This window comes from Astatotilapia calliptera, chromosome 19 (genome assembly GCF_900246225.1).
Source record: "Astatotilapia calliptera chromosome 19, fAstCal1.2, whole genome shotgun sequence".
NCBI lineage: Eukaryota > Metazoa > Chordata > Actinopteri > Cichliformes > Cichlidae > Astatotilapia > Astatotilapia calliptera.
This window is the reverse complement of record NC_039320.1, coordinates 26,787,778-26,802,239: the sequence shown is the minus strand read 5'-3', so window position 1 is coordinate 26,802,239 and position 14,462 is coordinate 26,787,778. Positions and strand designations below refer to the sequence as shown.

Below are 14,462 nucleotides of genomic sequence, written 5' to 3'. Positions count from 1 at the left end.
ATGGTGGCCCTTGAGGTCGCCCAGTCACTTCCACGGGTGCATTTGACCCCCCCTTGCTCTTAACCCGAGTACTGCCTTCTCTAGTTCCCTGCTTCCCACTCTCTCCCTCCCTAGTAGCTGTAATTACATTACATGTACCATGTCCTTTTAATTTGGCAACAAAGGGGAGGCAAGCAGGCGAAGCAAGGGACTAGCGCCCTCAGAAGTGCTTATTAAGGTGCTGTCCTTCATTGTCAAATTCAAATTGTCCATTTCGCATACACCTCCCATTAAAGCACAAGGAAGCAGCCTCACGCTGGGTGTGAGCCGGCCTTTTTTTTACCAAACTGACACTGGAACAGAAGAGAAACTGAACTGAAAGGGGGGAGAAAAAAAGAAATCGAAACAGGATGGTTGTCCTGGTGTATCCGCTTTTCTGGCTTGTGTTTTGAGTTGGTTTTATGTGGTAGCGCAGTGTCTGCTAACTGTGGAACGTGGTTTTGTACATGCTTAGATCATTAGTGGGGTGTCAGTCCCATTAGGCTTGTGGAAACCGTCACTGGCTACAATAAACAGATCTGCTGGCCGCATGCTCAGACAAGCAGGCGGCAGCCATTCTCCGCCACAGTCCCAGGGCCGGACTAATTCCTGGCCCACCTATGATGTCCCCAACACACATACTATGCGTTTACTCACCCATGCAGGGACTTTAGACATGCACATGTATGCGTGCATTTTCCACAGAACCGTCAAGAATGCAATCAATCTATTCAGCTCTTAAAATGAAGGAGATGGCAATTTGACTTTAACCAGCACAGGAGGCCTGTCAGAAAAAGCGAAAGGCTGCTTTCATCGCGACGTGGCCGTCTCACATTTTGACAAATTGAGGATTTTTCTTTCCCACAGTGGTAACTGGAAAAATCATCCACTTTCCACTTGAAACAAATTAATCCAGAAAAAAAGTGTCTGGAGTTACAAATTAGTAGCTGTCAAGACACTGGAAATTCTCCTCTGCTGCAGAGTTCACTATCTCATCTCTAAAAATAACTCCATCTGCATCTCCTCAGGAGTCCTGCTCACTTTAATGGTGAAGAGGAGAGTAAATTTAGTTTATCGCAGCTGAATCGGAATACGAGTTTGTTCTGTGAAAGGCAGGAAAATAATGTAGTGTTTGCAAGCTTCTAGATGACGCTGGAAAAGATTTTTTCACCTTGCTGAATGTCCTTCATCTCCAGATGCAGGCTTGATATCAGGATGCCAACTGCCTGGGAACGCTTCCCGTCCAGCAGCTTGATAATCTGGAGAGAAAGAAAAAAACCAAACAAACCACAAAATAATTTACATTATAAAGTATCGAGAGAGTTGGGGGTGGGGTGGGGGGATTCAAATATGAAATATGGGTTATAGAAAAATGCAGTTTTTTAGCTTAACATGACATTTACTCTTTACGCAAATCATCCCTCATTATTCAAAATGTGACATCAAATAACCTGAGGAACAGACGGTGAATAAAAAGTTCATTCGAGCAGCGAGAGGGTGGGTTAAATTCACCAGTTCCCCTCCGTGGCAGGTGACGGACGACCAGCGAGACAGAGCGCCCAAAGCCCCAGTTAGTCCCAGCAGTCGGCGAATCACCCGGGATTGACCCAAATGACCGAACTAATCAGCACTAATTGTGATAACCCATCATCGTGACGCAAACTACCGGGAAATGTGGCGCGCGCACACACATAGCCGGGACCCTCTTTATCAAGTTACATTAATGAGAAAGCGAACGTTAGGAAAAGCACCTCCTCCAAAGTTTACCAGAAAACACGTGCGAGATATAATCAAAAAATATCAAGTCGCAGTGAAAGTACAAAGGCAAAAAGTGGCACCATAAAAGGACAGTCTTGAAGAGCACGGCAAAGAGAAGCAGTAACTATAAATTCACAGGATTTTTATTTGTGCCTACACATGGTCACAATTACTTATGACTGAATTAGCCGTAAAACCAGAGAACGTTTTGGCAAGGTAAAGCCCCGCTCTAAAAGTTAATGTGTCAGGCTTCTTCATTAGGTATTATGGTGTTGTCGGCTACTGGGCTGTCCAGTGGGAGCTGGAGAGCAGAAGCCTTAGAAGTTGGTATTGCATTACAGGGCGTTAGTGGGTGCCATGCTGCTTCCAGCTCTATTACCTGGATCACTAGGGATCTCCTACACTGGGGACTATGAGACGGCTGAGTACCAGGCTTTCCCAACACCTCTAATTAACCACTCTGGATGGGCCGCACTAAAAGCGGCGAGGAACCTTTGCAGAAGTCGCCAATTAGCCTAAACAGTTAAGTTAATGAGAAAAGACAAGTGATGTTGGATGCTTGCCTCGAGACACGCAAACAGCTCGGGGTAGGTGGAGAGAGCCGGGAGATGCTGATGCTGAGACAGGTAGACACCAATAGCTAATGGCTCCCTCCGGTGGAGAACAAGAGAACTGACCCGACACGGCTGAGGACGCTCGAGTAACGGAGACGAGTCAAGAGAAAGAGGAAGAAAGGGGGGGGAAAGCGAGCAGTCTAAGAAAATAAACAAAATCATGGAAGGAGACACTGAGATGTCAGAGCCTTGAGCTGAAGCAGGTGGCCGGTGTTAGGCGATGCGGCCTGGGTGATGCAGAATCCGAGCCGAACGGATAGTTTACACAGCCACGCCTGAGCGAGCGGCCTGCTCCGCAGTGATGTCTCTCTGACTATCTGTCTGAAATCACCCAGGCAAATGTTACAATAACAACTGGTTCGAGACTTCCCATCAATAACCAGTTGCGATACACTCAGCAACCCCAGTCTCGCCCAGAAGTGTTAATCTTACGCCCACTCTCCCACGTCATAGCCACGACTTCAAATATGTCTTTAATAAACGTAGTACGATTGCTCATAAGTTATTCCCATAAACCCGTAAAGCTGCTGTTTGTTAACTTGCCATGTATAAACTTGATAGAGCTCTGATTTATGTGCATAAAAGAGACCTCAGTTTTTGTGTTTACTAATGTGCATATTTGTACACGCACACGCCGGCATATTTAACCGGAATATTCCCTCATCATCATCATCATCCCTCCCTCCCCTCCTCGATCCTCAAAAATGCACCGACGTGCCCATCGCCTGCTCCCCCGCTCACATAGGTGCCCATACTTTATCGCCTCCACCAGCCATCGGGGTGAAGCCACATGCGTGCAATTATACCCCCGGTCCCGTCTTCCCCGGTGAGAGAGCTCCCCTCAGCTTTGATATGCTAATCGGCGCAGAGAGACGAGCTCCAGAGTAAACAAGAGCTTTGATTTTTCTATGGCACACATGATAAAGATTAACTCACTCATGTAGGCATCGCCTGCATCCCCCGAGTTTCAACTCTTGGCGTGTGCAGTTGCTGGAAAACGGGGAAGTGGCTCATATGCATAATGTACACACACATTCCTTTCCCACCCACTCATCTCCTCTCGCCGTCCACAGCCCCCGGGGCTGTGGTGTTAGCATGTTCTGGCAACACTTTCTGAGCAAGTGCATAATGACTTGCGGGGGACGTGCCGTCACCACACAGGTGTGTTCAAGCAAGCGGGCACACGCAGACGCGCAAATAAAAACAGACGCAGAAACACACAAATGGAGACAAACAAAGACTCCTTAATACAGATACGTAACCAGATTCGCTGGCAACGTTGACTGAAAATGAGTGTGCTGACAGATGGGAGGCAGGTAGCCCACATGTGTGTCAGCCGGTATTGCGCAGAGGAAGACGTCACGCCAAACTGAGAAGCTATCACCTACATCCCTGTCCAATCAGAACCTCCAGAATAAAAGAGTCTTTTCAACAGTCGTGCTTAAATCTCTGTTCTGGGCAGACATTTATAAAGCTTCCGAGTGTGTTTAAAGAACCACATGGGGAGAATGATTTTTGCGAAAACTACAGAACAAGACAGATTTATTAACAAACCTCCTACAACTTAGAGGGAGGTGAAGGTGCAGCGCTGCCAGAAGCTTACAGGAAGACAGACAATCAAAAAAGGGAAGCATGTCCCACTGCGCATGAAGTTTCTTGATCTCTTCTACAGAAGTCTGTTTATTTTACTTATTTTATTAAGAAACAACTATTACAATTTGAAACAAGTAGATGAAGAAAGAACAGGTCAGTTATGGGAAATACAGTACAGTGAAAAACTCTTTATATTTTACGTCTAAGGAGCCAAACACTGTTGTATTTTTGAAAGAAGCCCTGCAGAATATTTCGTCCTGGCTTCTTCGCGGCCTTTCAAAACGTTTCTTAGCTGTGGCTGTGAAGCCACTCAACACTGACTTATGAATCCTTCAAGCATAAAAAAAAAAAACAATGTGTCTGCACATAACAGACAATTTGGCAAAGAAAGAACTTTAAATTGAATCTTCAGACACTTTTCGCTTGTATTTTAGGGAATATTTAAAAAATGCCAATGAAAATACAGTTTGAGAGCCATAAAAATAGTATTTATGCATCAACAGTGATTCCGATTGGTGTGAATTGTGAAGAAAAGAAATTGGACAAGTGGAGGATAAAAGAAGAAGTGCTCGACTCAAAAGCACCGACAACAGGTTTCATGGAGTGATGAATCCATATTTGAAAATTCTGGTTCAAATCACTGTCGATACAGTAACAGCGTTACAACAGTGAGTATCTAAAGCCATCTGTAAAACACAGTTGAGGCTCTGTCAGGATTTGGGGCTGAATTTTAGCCAGTGGATCTCAACGTTACTGAAGCAGGGTGGGATCATGTTGACAGAATGGAACAAAAGGCAGCCAACATCCACAGAAGAGCCCTGAATGTCCTTCAAGAAGCCTGGAGAACTACTCCTGAAGACTACTTACAGAAATGATAAGAAAGCTGAAAGAGTTCAGCCTCTGTTAAAGAATAAAGGTGGTCACACCAAAAATATTGACTTTAAAGTATAAACTGTTTTTGCCTTATAAATTGTATTTCCATGCATGTTTGCACAGTTTAATAATTGCTGCACCCATTTCCCATTTTTTCCGATAACTGAATAATGGCTCAAGACTTTTGCACAGCAGGTCAAGTAGTAGCTTAGCTTCTCATATGAATTTTCTTAGCAAGTTATTCGAATACTTTATTTCTGTTCTGTGATTCAAACGCATCACTACATTTGCATAGATTATTTAGCCACTTCCTGACATTTATTAAGCTTCAGAATAACTGATAAAATCAAACCGCTTGCAACCAGGACTATGACGGTGCGCTCACAAAACTAGGTGGAAAGATGACGCAATGAAAATTGTGGAAGCCCTATTCCTTTGCACCCCGAAGGAATTTAAACAGTGTGACATCCTCTCATAGAAGTCTAAGCAGATGCAACTCATGAGCCAAAAATACTTGCCTGTGAATCACATGTATCACTTAATGTAACATGACTAATGCTACAATGTCATCCAAATATCCTGGAGGTCGTGAGCCTGCCTCTGTTTCAGTACTGCAGGACTCTGTCAGACAACAAGTAAACAACGTGTACTTTTATACTCTGCAGTTGCTGGGGGGCCTATAGCGTTCTCTTTTGCACCATCTAAGATATCCTTATCCATTTTCTTTCCTCCTTCCGCTCAGAAGCAGCTAATCTTCTGTTATACTGTTTCCCCTTACTCCCCAGCTTCCCAAAAAGATGTGGCCCGCTTTCCTTTCTTTCCTGTACTTTAACCAGCTGAACTTCTTGGAAACCATCATCTGCTGGTTATTATTTAGATGATCTCCCTCGCAAATTATTTCCCCTCCAGTCACTCAGAGTATAAACTTTCAGGGATAGAAAATTATTAAGTAAACAAGTTTCTATTATTCCGATGACCTTTCCAGTGAGCTGAACGTCAAGGCAGCCGGAAACAATTCCCCCTTTAACCCCAGAAATAACTGCATAAAATTAAATTAAATAAAACCACAGTACTGAGAACAAAAAGTCTAAACACAGATAACAAACCCAGCCGGTGTAGCACAAACGTCCTTCTTTCAAATACCGGGGGGAGGGGACAAGTGTTATGTTGGACATGGGATTTTTTTGATTGTTATGAATTTGCTTCAACATGTTGTTATTAATGGGGGCCAAACCTCCTTTAGAATGATGTAAGCCCAGACAGGACACAGTTGGCGAGATCTGTGTCTGGATGTGGCTGTCTGTGTTGGATCAAATGTTGGACAGTCTGAGTGACCCGACTGAATCGGGAGATCTTGGGATGGACACACACATATACACGTTCTGGCCCTCTGGAGCCGAGTGGAGCCTTAACAAATTGATCAGAAAAGGGGACGCGTATGGATTTAGAGGTTAAAGTCTGGGGCAGCGGCTGATTTTTAACTGCTCGGACGCCTTGGCAGGGACCGCGAGGCAGCCGGGACGCTGACGCAGCGCTGGCTGCGAGAGAGAGAGAGGTGCAGAGTTGCAGGATTTAACACGACGGCATCGAGGAGTCTTTGGTGGGGTAGAGGGAATAGTGGATCAATTGGGCAGAAAGCACATCTGTGTTGATTTTTTGTTCTTGATTTGAAAAATTTACCTTGCACAAAAGGGAAAAAGCATAATCCTGAAGCCCTGGTTACACCACACTGCAGAACTCGATCATAGGGGGGGGAGAAAAGCACACACCAACACACACATAAGGGAGTGAACTTGATAGCCAGTGTAGGACCTGGCAACTACAGACAACAATCTGGAGGAGGGCTTGATGAGGCTCGCAATCAATTTTTTTTCCCTCCTTTTGTTTCACCTTTTGTTATTTCTTCCTTGGATTTACGAGTGAAGATGACGGCAGACAGAAAGCCTCTATTAAACAAAGCTCGATGAAAGAAATGAAAGAAAAAGCCTGCCCTCAGCTGGCAAAACGTGCAAGATAACCACATGCAAAAGAATACAGTGATGAATTAAGCTTTCAACACAGCGCCCAAAGTCAATACAACCCAAGCCGGGGAGTGAGTGGAGCCCAATGATGCTACCTTCTTAGTTTTGGCTTTCTTCTCATACGTGTCCGACAGCGGCTTCTTCTTCGGTTGCAGCGTGGCCTTGGAAAAAAGGTCCTCAAACTCTTTGGCGTTGACGATGTTTGGCTCCTCCAGAGAACACCATAAAGTGTTGTTGCTACAAAAAAAACAAAACAAAAACGGATCATAAATTTTTTAAATATAAACAGACCATGAAAAACTGAGGTTATAGCGTGTAAAACATTCGATCACAGTCAAGGCTTCTCATAGAACGGCTAGCAACATGGAGGCTACTTGAATCAAACAAAATTGAGTGTTCTCCATGTTTGGAAGCTCATTTGATGTTGTCCATTTTGCTGTTTGGACAAAAACCTGGCAGCCACGGTCGCAATCTTGACTTTTAAGAGCGCCGTTTATAACCCGGGTGATAGAAATAAAAGTTTAAAGACAAGCCTGTCTCTGTAATAAACCACCATTTCCAGGCAAAGGACAAAATGCTGTGTTGCAGAAGTTGCCGAGTAACGTGGAAAAAGAAACAAACGGAGGTGCAAAGTGAGAACGAGAGGTGTCTAAGAGTCAAGAGGGCGTTCAGCAGTTTGCTGTTAAAAACACATCTACTGTTTAATTCAACTCAACCTGCCTCACTCTGCTTCCCCCCCACCCCCATCACGTCTGGTCGTCAAAATGACATTAACGCCACAATCAGCAGGCTCCTCCCACCCGAAATGTATTCTATTATCTCCTCACACGTCACAGTTCTTCTTGCAGGTCACCATTGAACGATATTACAGCCGGCAGGCCACCTGAGAGAGCCTGGATGTAACCGCACTGGGTGCAAGTGCTTGGAGGCTTATCGTGGCTTAAATACCAGAGCAATCAACTGCCTTTCAACAGTGACTAGATTAGGGTCAGGCAAGTTCAGCTGCGTCTCCAAAGCATGCATTTGCAGAGGTGAGCATATTTATCTAGGGCAGCCAAGAGGCTTTATAATGATACCGCCTTAAAAACAAACTAACAAATCCTTGGATTTTGTTCTCTCCCACCTCGAGTCCAACAAACATCTGATGGCTCTGATGCAGGAACGTAGCTTACTAAAGAAACTCAGACCCGACTCCCCCTCCTAGCAAAAAGAAAAAAACCCACAAGACAACTTTCTAATTGGACTACGGCTATAAGTGAATTCTTTAAATCCCCCCCCCCCCGTCGTACACGCTGCCCACTGTACTCCACATCTCAGGTTACATTCAGACACTGGGCACCATTTCAAACCTCACACTGCATCCCCCCCTACAGCCCCCCCCCAAACCTCATAACTCAGACCTTCACACCATTAACACAGATCACACAGCTGATCCAGCTACAGTTAAACATCTGACCCATTTAATGCCCCTTAACAGTTAAATTTATAGCTGACACGAAACTACTGCAGTGCAGACACTTAGTCCTCGAGCGCTGGCCACAACCGGCGAGAGAACACGAACCGCAGCTCAGCTTCTCCCCACTAATCCAGCCATGGAAATACAAGGCCATAAAGCTGAAAGGCTGGCACTCAAAGGCAACAACCACAGCCACAGTAAATGGTCTGGATAATCCACTTACTATTACAGAGCATCTCAATAGGGCCTTTAGATGAGGGAGTGCGGTGCAGCAACCATATCGCTGAAATCTCTTTGAATAGGAGCATTCAAGCCTTAGACTGAGAGCCCATTAGCCCAGAGCCAATAATGCCTACAGCTTCATTTGCACTGGGATGACAGGGCTACTCCTTTGACTGCAGGATATTTGTGTATCTAACCCATGCAGTCCTTAACAGTAGCATGTTTACATCAGTAACAAAGGAAACAGCAAAAGCATCTTTAAAATCATCATACTGAAGTTTGATTTTGAAGTATTAGCTTAAAGTTTAACATAAAAAAACAAAACACCCCCCACAATTTACAATATAATGGCTAAATCTATGGTTATAGATTTTTTGGGGACCATGACACACAGTGTGGGACATTTTAAGAGGCAGTAAATTCTGTAGTGTGGTGTGGTGGACAAACCCTGTAAGTGCACCACAGATTTTCAATGACATCAAACCTAGTTTGGCATTTTTTTTGCTTCACTTTCACTTGTTAGAGTTTGCAGATCTATAAAAAAACCTAAGCTGTAAACTGAAGTCCAGTGGAGCCCCAGTGGAGTGGATCCTGTCTTATACGTACTTGTTGTCCTGTATCTGGATCCGGGTCCAGTACAGAGGCTTCATGGGACACGCAGGCTCGACGGCAGGTTTCCGTGGGGCCATGTCTGCTTTCTGGCCGAGACCGAATCCCCCCATAGGTGGAGGAGGCGGGGGGCCCATTCCTGGAGGAGGGGGAGGAGGAGGTGGGCCACTGCCAGGTAAGCCGGGAGGGGGAGGTGGTGGAGGAGGTGGGGGCGGTGGGCCACCCCCAGGGGGAGGAGGAGGTGGTGGAGGGGGTGGCGGCGGGGCTCCAGTGTTGCCCGGCAAAGGAGGAGGAGGAGGGGGTACTGGTGGCCCTGAGAAACCTGGTAGAGGAGGAGGAGGTGGCGGCGGCGGCGGCGGCGGTGCAGAAGGCCCTTGGTCCATTTCAGCCTTTAGATTCAGTCCGATCGAGTCCAAGTTGAGTTTTTTCGGTAGGTTCTGACTGGGGCTTTGAGCGAGCCCGCCTCCATCGCCCTCGGGGCTCTTAATGAACGTCTCCCGGTCCGTCTGGATACCCACAGTGCGGCAGGTCTTGGTTATGGGGTCATCTCCGGTGAACACAGCAACATCGCGGACCTCACGGCGTTCCCGTCCTGCGTTGTACGGCTTGTCTCCTTCCAAACTGGCAATGACTCCCTCCAGGTGTGATATGGAGACCGCGTGCTCACCACGCAGCTGGAACATCTTAAACTCAAACTCTGACTGTAAGAAGAAAATTGCCATGAGAACAAATCCAGAGTATCAGCAACTTTAGTCATTTCCCACCATCCAACAGAACCGTATCAGGCGGTAGACGGCGTTTTCCCTGAGATGAATTTGGACTAGAGTGCCTACTTATTCTTCCAAGTACACGCTTCTTTATTTAAAGAGGGTATTATATCGCTTCATCTTTGTTCCAATTAAATGTTTCCCTCAGGTTAGTTTCCAATTCTTACAGTAAAATCCCCAAAGTCCAATTTTTATTTGACATTTCAAACAAGGAGAACCAAACAAAGCAAAGCACTGATTTTAAAGATAAACTGTTTTGCAATAAATCTTACACATGTTCCTTATTAACTCATGTCAGTTTAGAAATAGAATTAGCCCAGCCTTTGTTGTGGTTCGACTACGGTACATGTTTCTCTGTGTCAGCAGTGGATTTGAAAGATTACAACAAAATTAATGTCTTTCACCAGAAATTCAGGAGGTCAGACTTTTTCGTGGGAGTGGCCCAGAGAGCAAATTATCATCAGTGGCACAAATTCTATAACACAGCCAGAACTTTAGTCTGTCTCTTTCATTTTTCTAAGAGCAAATTTGTTTAAATAGGCAGATAAAACATATTTCAAATTCTTCCAAATCACCGTTTTTGAAAAATGATAAACTAAAAATTTTAAGGGACATTTGATGGGAGCCATCTGTGTGTGCTTGTGTGTGTGAAAGGACTGAACAGCTGGAAGTTGTAATAGCACACATTAAGTAACCCAAGTTTGCCTCAAGACTTATATTATAGCAAGCGCTTTTAAATTGGTTTGTTCATTTATAATTGCTTCATTTTTCCCACCATCTGAGATCTCTGTTCTCTGCATAATGTCAGGATTGTAAAACTCCAATTACATTTCATATATCATATGAACATACGTTTGTCCATCGAAGTTTGACAGGCTTGATGTTAGTTCATCACCTGAATAGCTCAAAGGTTCCAGCCTTTTAGTTTGCATACTGAAGCTCCTCCAGCTGAGTATTTCATGCTTACTTAGTGCCATCTTGTGGTCATAACCGTCATCTGCTATGAGAACCCAAATTCCTACAGCTGAACTTGTGATTCATTTACATATCTTGCACAAATGTACAGCTAAAGCTCGAACCACACTGAAGTTTAATTCCCTAACTGTGTGCTATAACACGCCTGTCATGACTCAGATGTAAGACCACACTGTCTCTGTTGCCTGCATCAGTATTAGTTTAGTTCTTTTTTGTCCCTTGACCTTTTTTGCTCATTTTTCCCTGTGTCTGGTTTACTGCAGTCATGAGAAAACTTACATGCATCTTTTCCAGCTCTTCCTTGCACTCTCTCTTCAGCTGCAAGAGGGCAGCCTGGTGCTCTGGAAGAATGCAGAACAAAGGCACATTAATGAAGCATATTCTACATATACTGTGGGGAAAATAAGTAATGAACGCGTCACCAATTAGACCACTAAAAGTGCTCTTGACATGAAATTTTCCATAGACGTCGGTAACAACCCGTCCAATGCACACAGGCAAAGAAATCAATCCATAGATGTCCAGAAATTAAGCTGTGTGTCAACATCACCAAATTGGTGATGTCTTTAGTACTTTACTTTTACAAGACTCAGTAATCACTGCTCACTGTTTTCCAATTATTTTTATAAAAGGGTGTTGAATTATGAATTGATTCAACATATGAATATTTCAACATCAACTTCATCTGTGAAACAGAGCCAGCTCAACAACGTGTACAGCAGCCTTTAAACATGATAAAAATACTAGAGAAGGGCGGATCGCTTTCACTAAACAACTCAACCAACCAGTTTCATACCATGCTGCCGGCTAATAGAAAACATTTAGATAAAAGATGCTGGTCTGGTTTCACTGACAGAATGAAAAACAAACAAAACTTGCTTGAGATTCATAATGTTATAATAATGTAGCTTATGTGCAAGCTCATTAAGGCAGACTGGTATTCACTCATCCAACCGCCTGCATTCTGGGGCACTTGTGCCGCTAGTTTATTCTTTACATCACTTCCACTTTCCCACACTGTTACACTGGGTTCTGTCATCTCTCTGGCTGGATCAATTTTCCTGCCTTCAATGAGCTAATCAGTCTCTGTTCCACGTGCCTGAAATCTAAGAACTCATCTGTGACGCTGCCTTTTCAGACATTCATTTGTGCAATTCGCCTCCTTCCCATCTATATTTTCCCATCTAATGCTGCCCAGTTTTGAATCCTGGGTCTCCACCTGCTTCTTCTCTGCCATCACCTGCATCCTAGCAGGGCTTTAAAACCTAAGGGCCAGTTTGTCCTGACAAACAGTCTAATCCGGCCTTGTGGACTGCTTTGAAAAACATAAAGGAGTACAAAACTTTGCACTTTTACCCATATTTTCTGAATTTTTACAGCTTTTTCTACCCTCATGGCCATTTATACCACACCAACATAATTAACTAACATATAAATAATTAAAAAGACAGAAAAGAAAATAGTTGAAACTGTGCTTCTTTTTTTATATCAACACATCTGTGGGATTAAAGGTGTAGCTGAACTTCTGTACAGTGACAGAAAAAGGGTGTTTCACTGCTCTGGTCCACTTAAGATTAAAGTGGGCTGACATCCCTGATCTGGGATCTCCAGAGTCTAATCGCCAAAGAATATATCACTCCAACTATGTCCGTCAATAAATCAATTCTTTCAACTGATCTCTTCTCACTGACATATTTATGGCCACATGTTTATTTTCAGATTATAACAGAATCCAAATACAATATTAATGTTAACTTTCAACGCTACTTGATCTCACTGTCACGCGCACACACACTTGTTTATTAACTACAGCTATAACTGTTCTGTTGAACGCTTCTGCTGACGAGTCAAGTCTTAGTTTAAACTAATTTCTGTCCAATTTGAAGTTAGTTGTAGTGACTAACAAACAACAAACGCTAACCCTAAACACTACATGCCAAAAAAAAGAAGAAGATTGATTTGTGGCTCTCATCAGCGACATAAAGACTTCATTTCCAGAGTCTGTAATCTGTAAATTAACAAATACTTTAAAGATATGATTGCATGCACGGTTTATACAGTCTATATGGCTTATAGCCTGGACTTTGCTCTGCTTCTTAAATTCCACACACACTACTGTATTTGACAAGAGCAAAGCTGGAACACGGGACCCAGATCACTGCACTGGAATAATCCATTTTAGCTCGTCTTTCTCTGGGATGAAGCTACACCACAGAGAACAGCCAACATCTGTTGCACTGCTGCTGTGATTTAATGCTAGGCTGTAATTTAATCACCTTTAACTTGTGTGTGTCATTGCACCTTTTAAAGAACACATCAGGCTAAACATGGCAAGTTGCCAGGACAATCCTCATTTTCCCCCTCTCCACTTTGAGCCACACATGGTGCCCTGTGGTGCAATAACAACAAAAAAATGGCATCATTAAGGTGCAGACACAGCCTCATAGTGCTCTTAGATGAAAGGTCTTACACACCGACACTGAAGCTTTTATCTCAGACACGTAAAGCGTGAGCATTCGAGGGTTAGATGATAGGGGTGCTGTCTTTGTTTCTGGGTTTTAAAGTTGAACATTGACATCATTTACAAGGCTAATCAGCGCGAGGCCTGTTGGTGTAGGCTTAGCTGGTGTGACTCTTAGTCAGCATTCCTGGTTTTAAGTGTAAATACAGGCAGCACCGCCTGAGGCGACGTCCACACTACATAGATTTGAAAACAGCGTTTTCAGACAAAAACGCTCCGCGTCCACACCATCCTTTTCAGTCATTTTCACAGAGTTGCGCGTCCACATTGTAACGGCCAAAAACTCTCACGTTCCAGTCCTGTGCATGCATGAAACGCAAGAAGATTCATTTCTGTCTGCCGCTTATTTACTTTCTGTCTCTTTGAAATATCGCAGCAAAATGTTGAGGAAAAGCAGCGAGTTTTTTTAAATGGACTAACAATGAGGTGGAGTTGTTGCTGCGAGAAACACAGAAGTACAAAGGTGCAAAAGCGAGCGAGAATTAAAGAATTTGAAGAAAAGCTCTCTGGAGCGCGTGCAGACTGTCAAAATTGAGAGCAAACAAAACAAGTGCTGTATAACGCCCTCCGCTATCTAGGTTTAATTGGTCACATGACTGCATCTTATGACTGAAATGCGTCGTCGTTTTAGGAAGTCTCCGTTTTTGCTGTCCACACTGCAACGTGAAAGCACCGTTTTCAAATGTACGCGTTTTCGAAAGCGTTTTCAAAACGCTGCGTTTTCCATCAGCGAAAACGCCGCCTCAGTGTGGACGGGAGGCCAAAACGGATGCGCTTTCAAATGAAAACACATTAGTGTGGACGTAGCCTAAGCCTACAAGCTTGTGGTTCTTACCTGCTTCGGTGTACTTGAGCCCCACCTTCTCTTCTTCATCCTTGGGTTTGGGTGGTGGCCACACAGCCTGAAGACGCCCTGGAGTCCGGTCCTCACTGTCTGTAGGAGACGTGACTTCTGTCTATGAGAAGAAAACAAAGAAACAAAAATCTTTAAGCTATGTATTTATTATAAAGACATGAAATAAAGTCTTAAGACTT

At 44.0% G+C, this 14,462-nt stretch overlaps 1 protein-coding gene across 2 annotated transcripts in view; it reads right to left on the bottom strand.

The window, feature by feature from the left end:
- The window catches only part of LOC113012682 (formin-1), a 49,907-nt gene that overhangs the window by 22,174 nt on the left and 13,271 nt on the right, over positions 1–14,462 (bottom strand). For both annotated transcript variants that reach the window (XM_026152977.1, XM_026152978.1), the window contains 5 exons: positions 14,263–14,383; positions 11,186–11,247; positions 9,162–9,865; positions 6,973–7,114; positions 1,190–1,277 (listed from right to left, as the gene is read on the bottom strand). In XM_026152977.1, the coding sequence (XP_026008762.1) occupies positions 1,190–1,277; positions 6,973–7,114; positions 9,162–9,865; positions 11,186–11,247; positions 14,263–14,383 (1,117 nt within the window). The remainder of the gene's footprint in view (positions 1–1,189; positions 1,278–6,972; positions 7,115–9,161; positions 9,866–11,185; positions 11,248–14,262; positions 14,384–14,462) is intronic.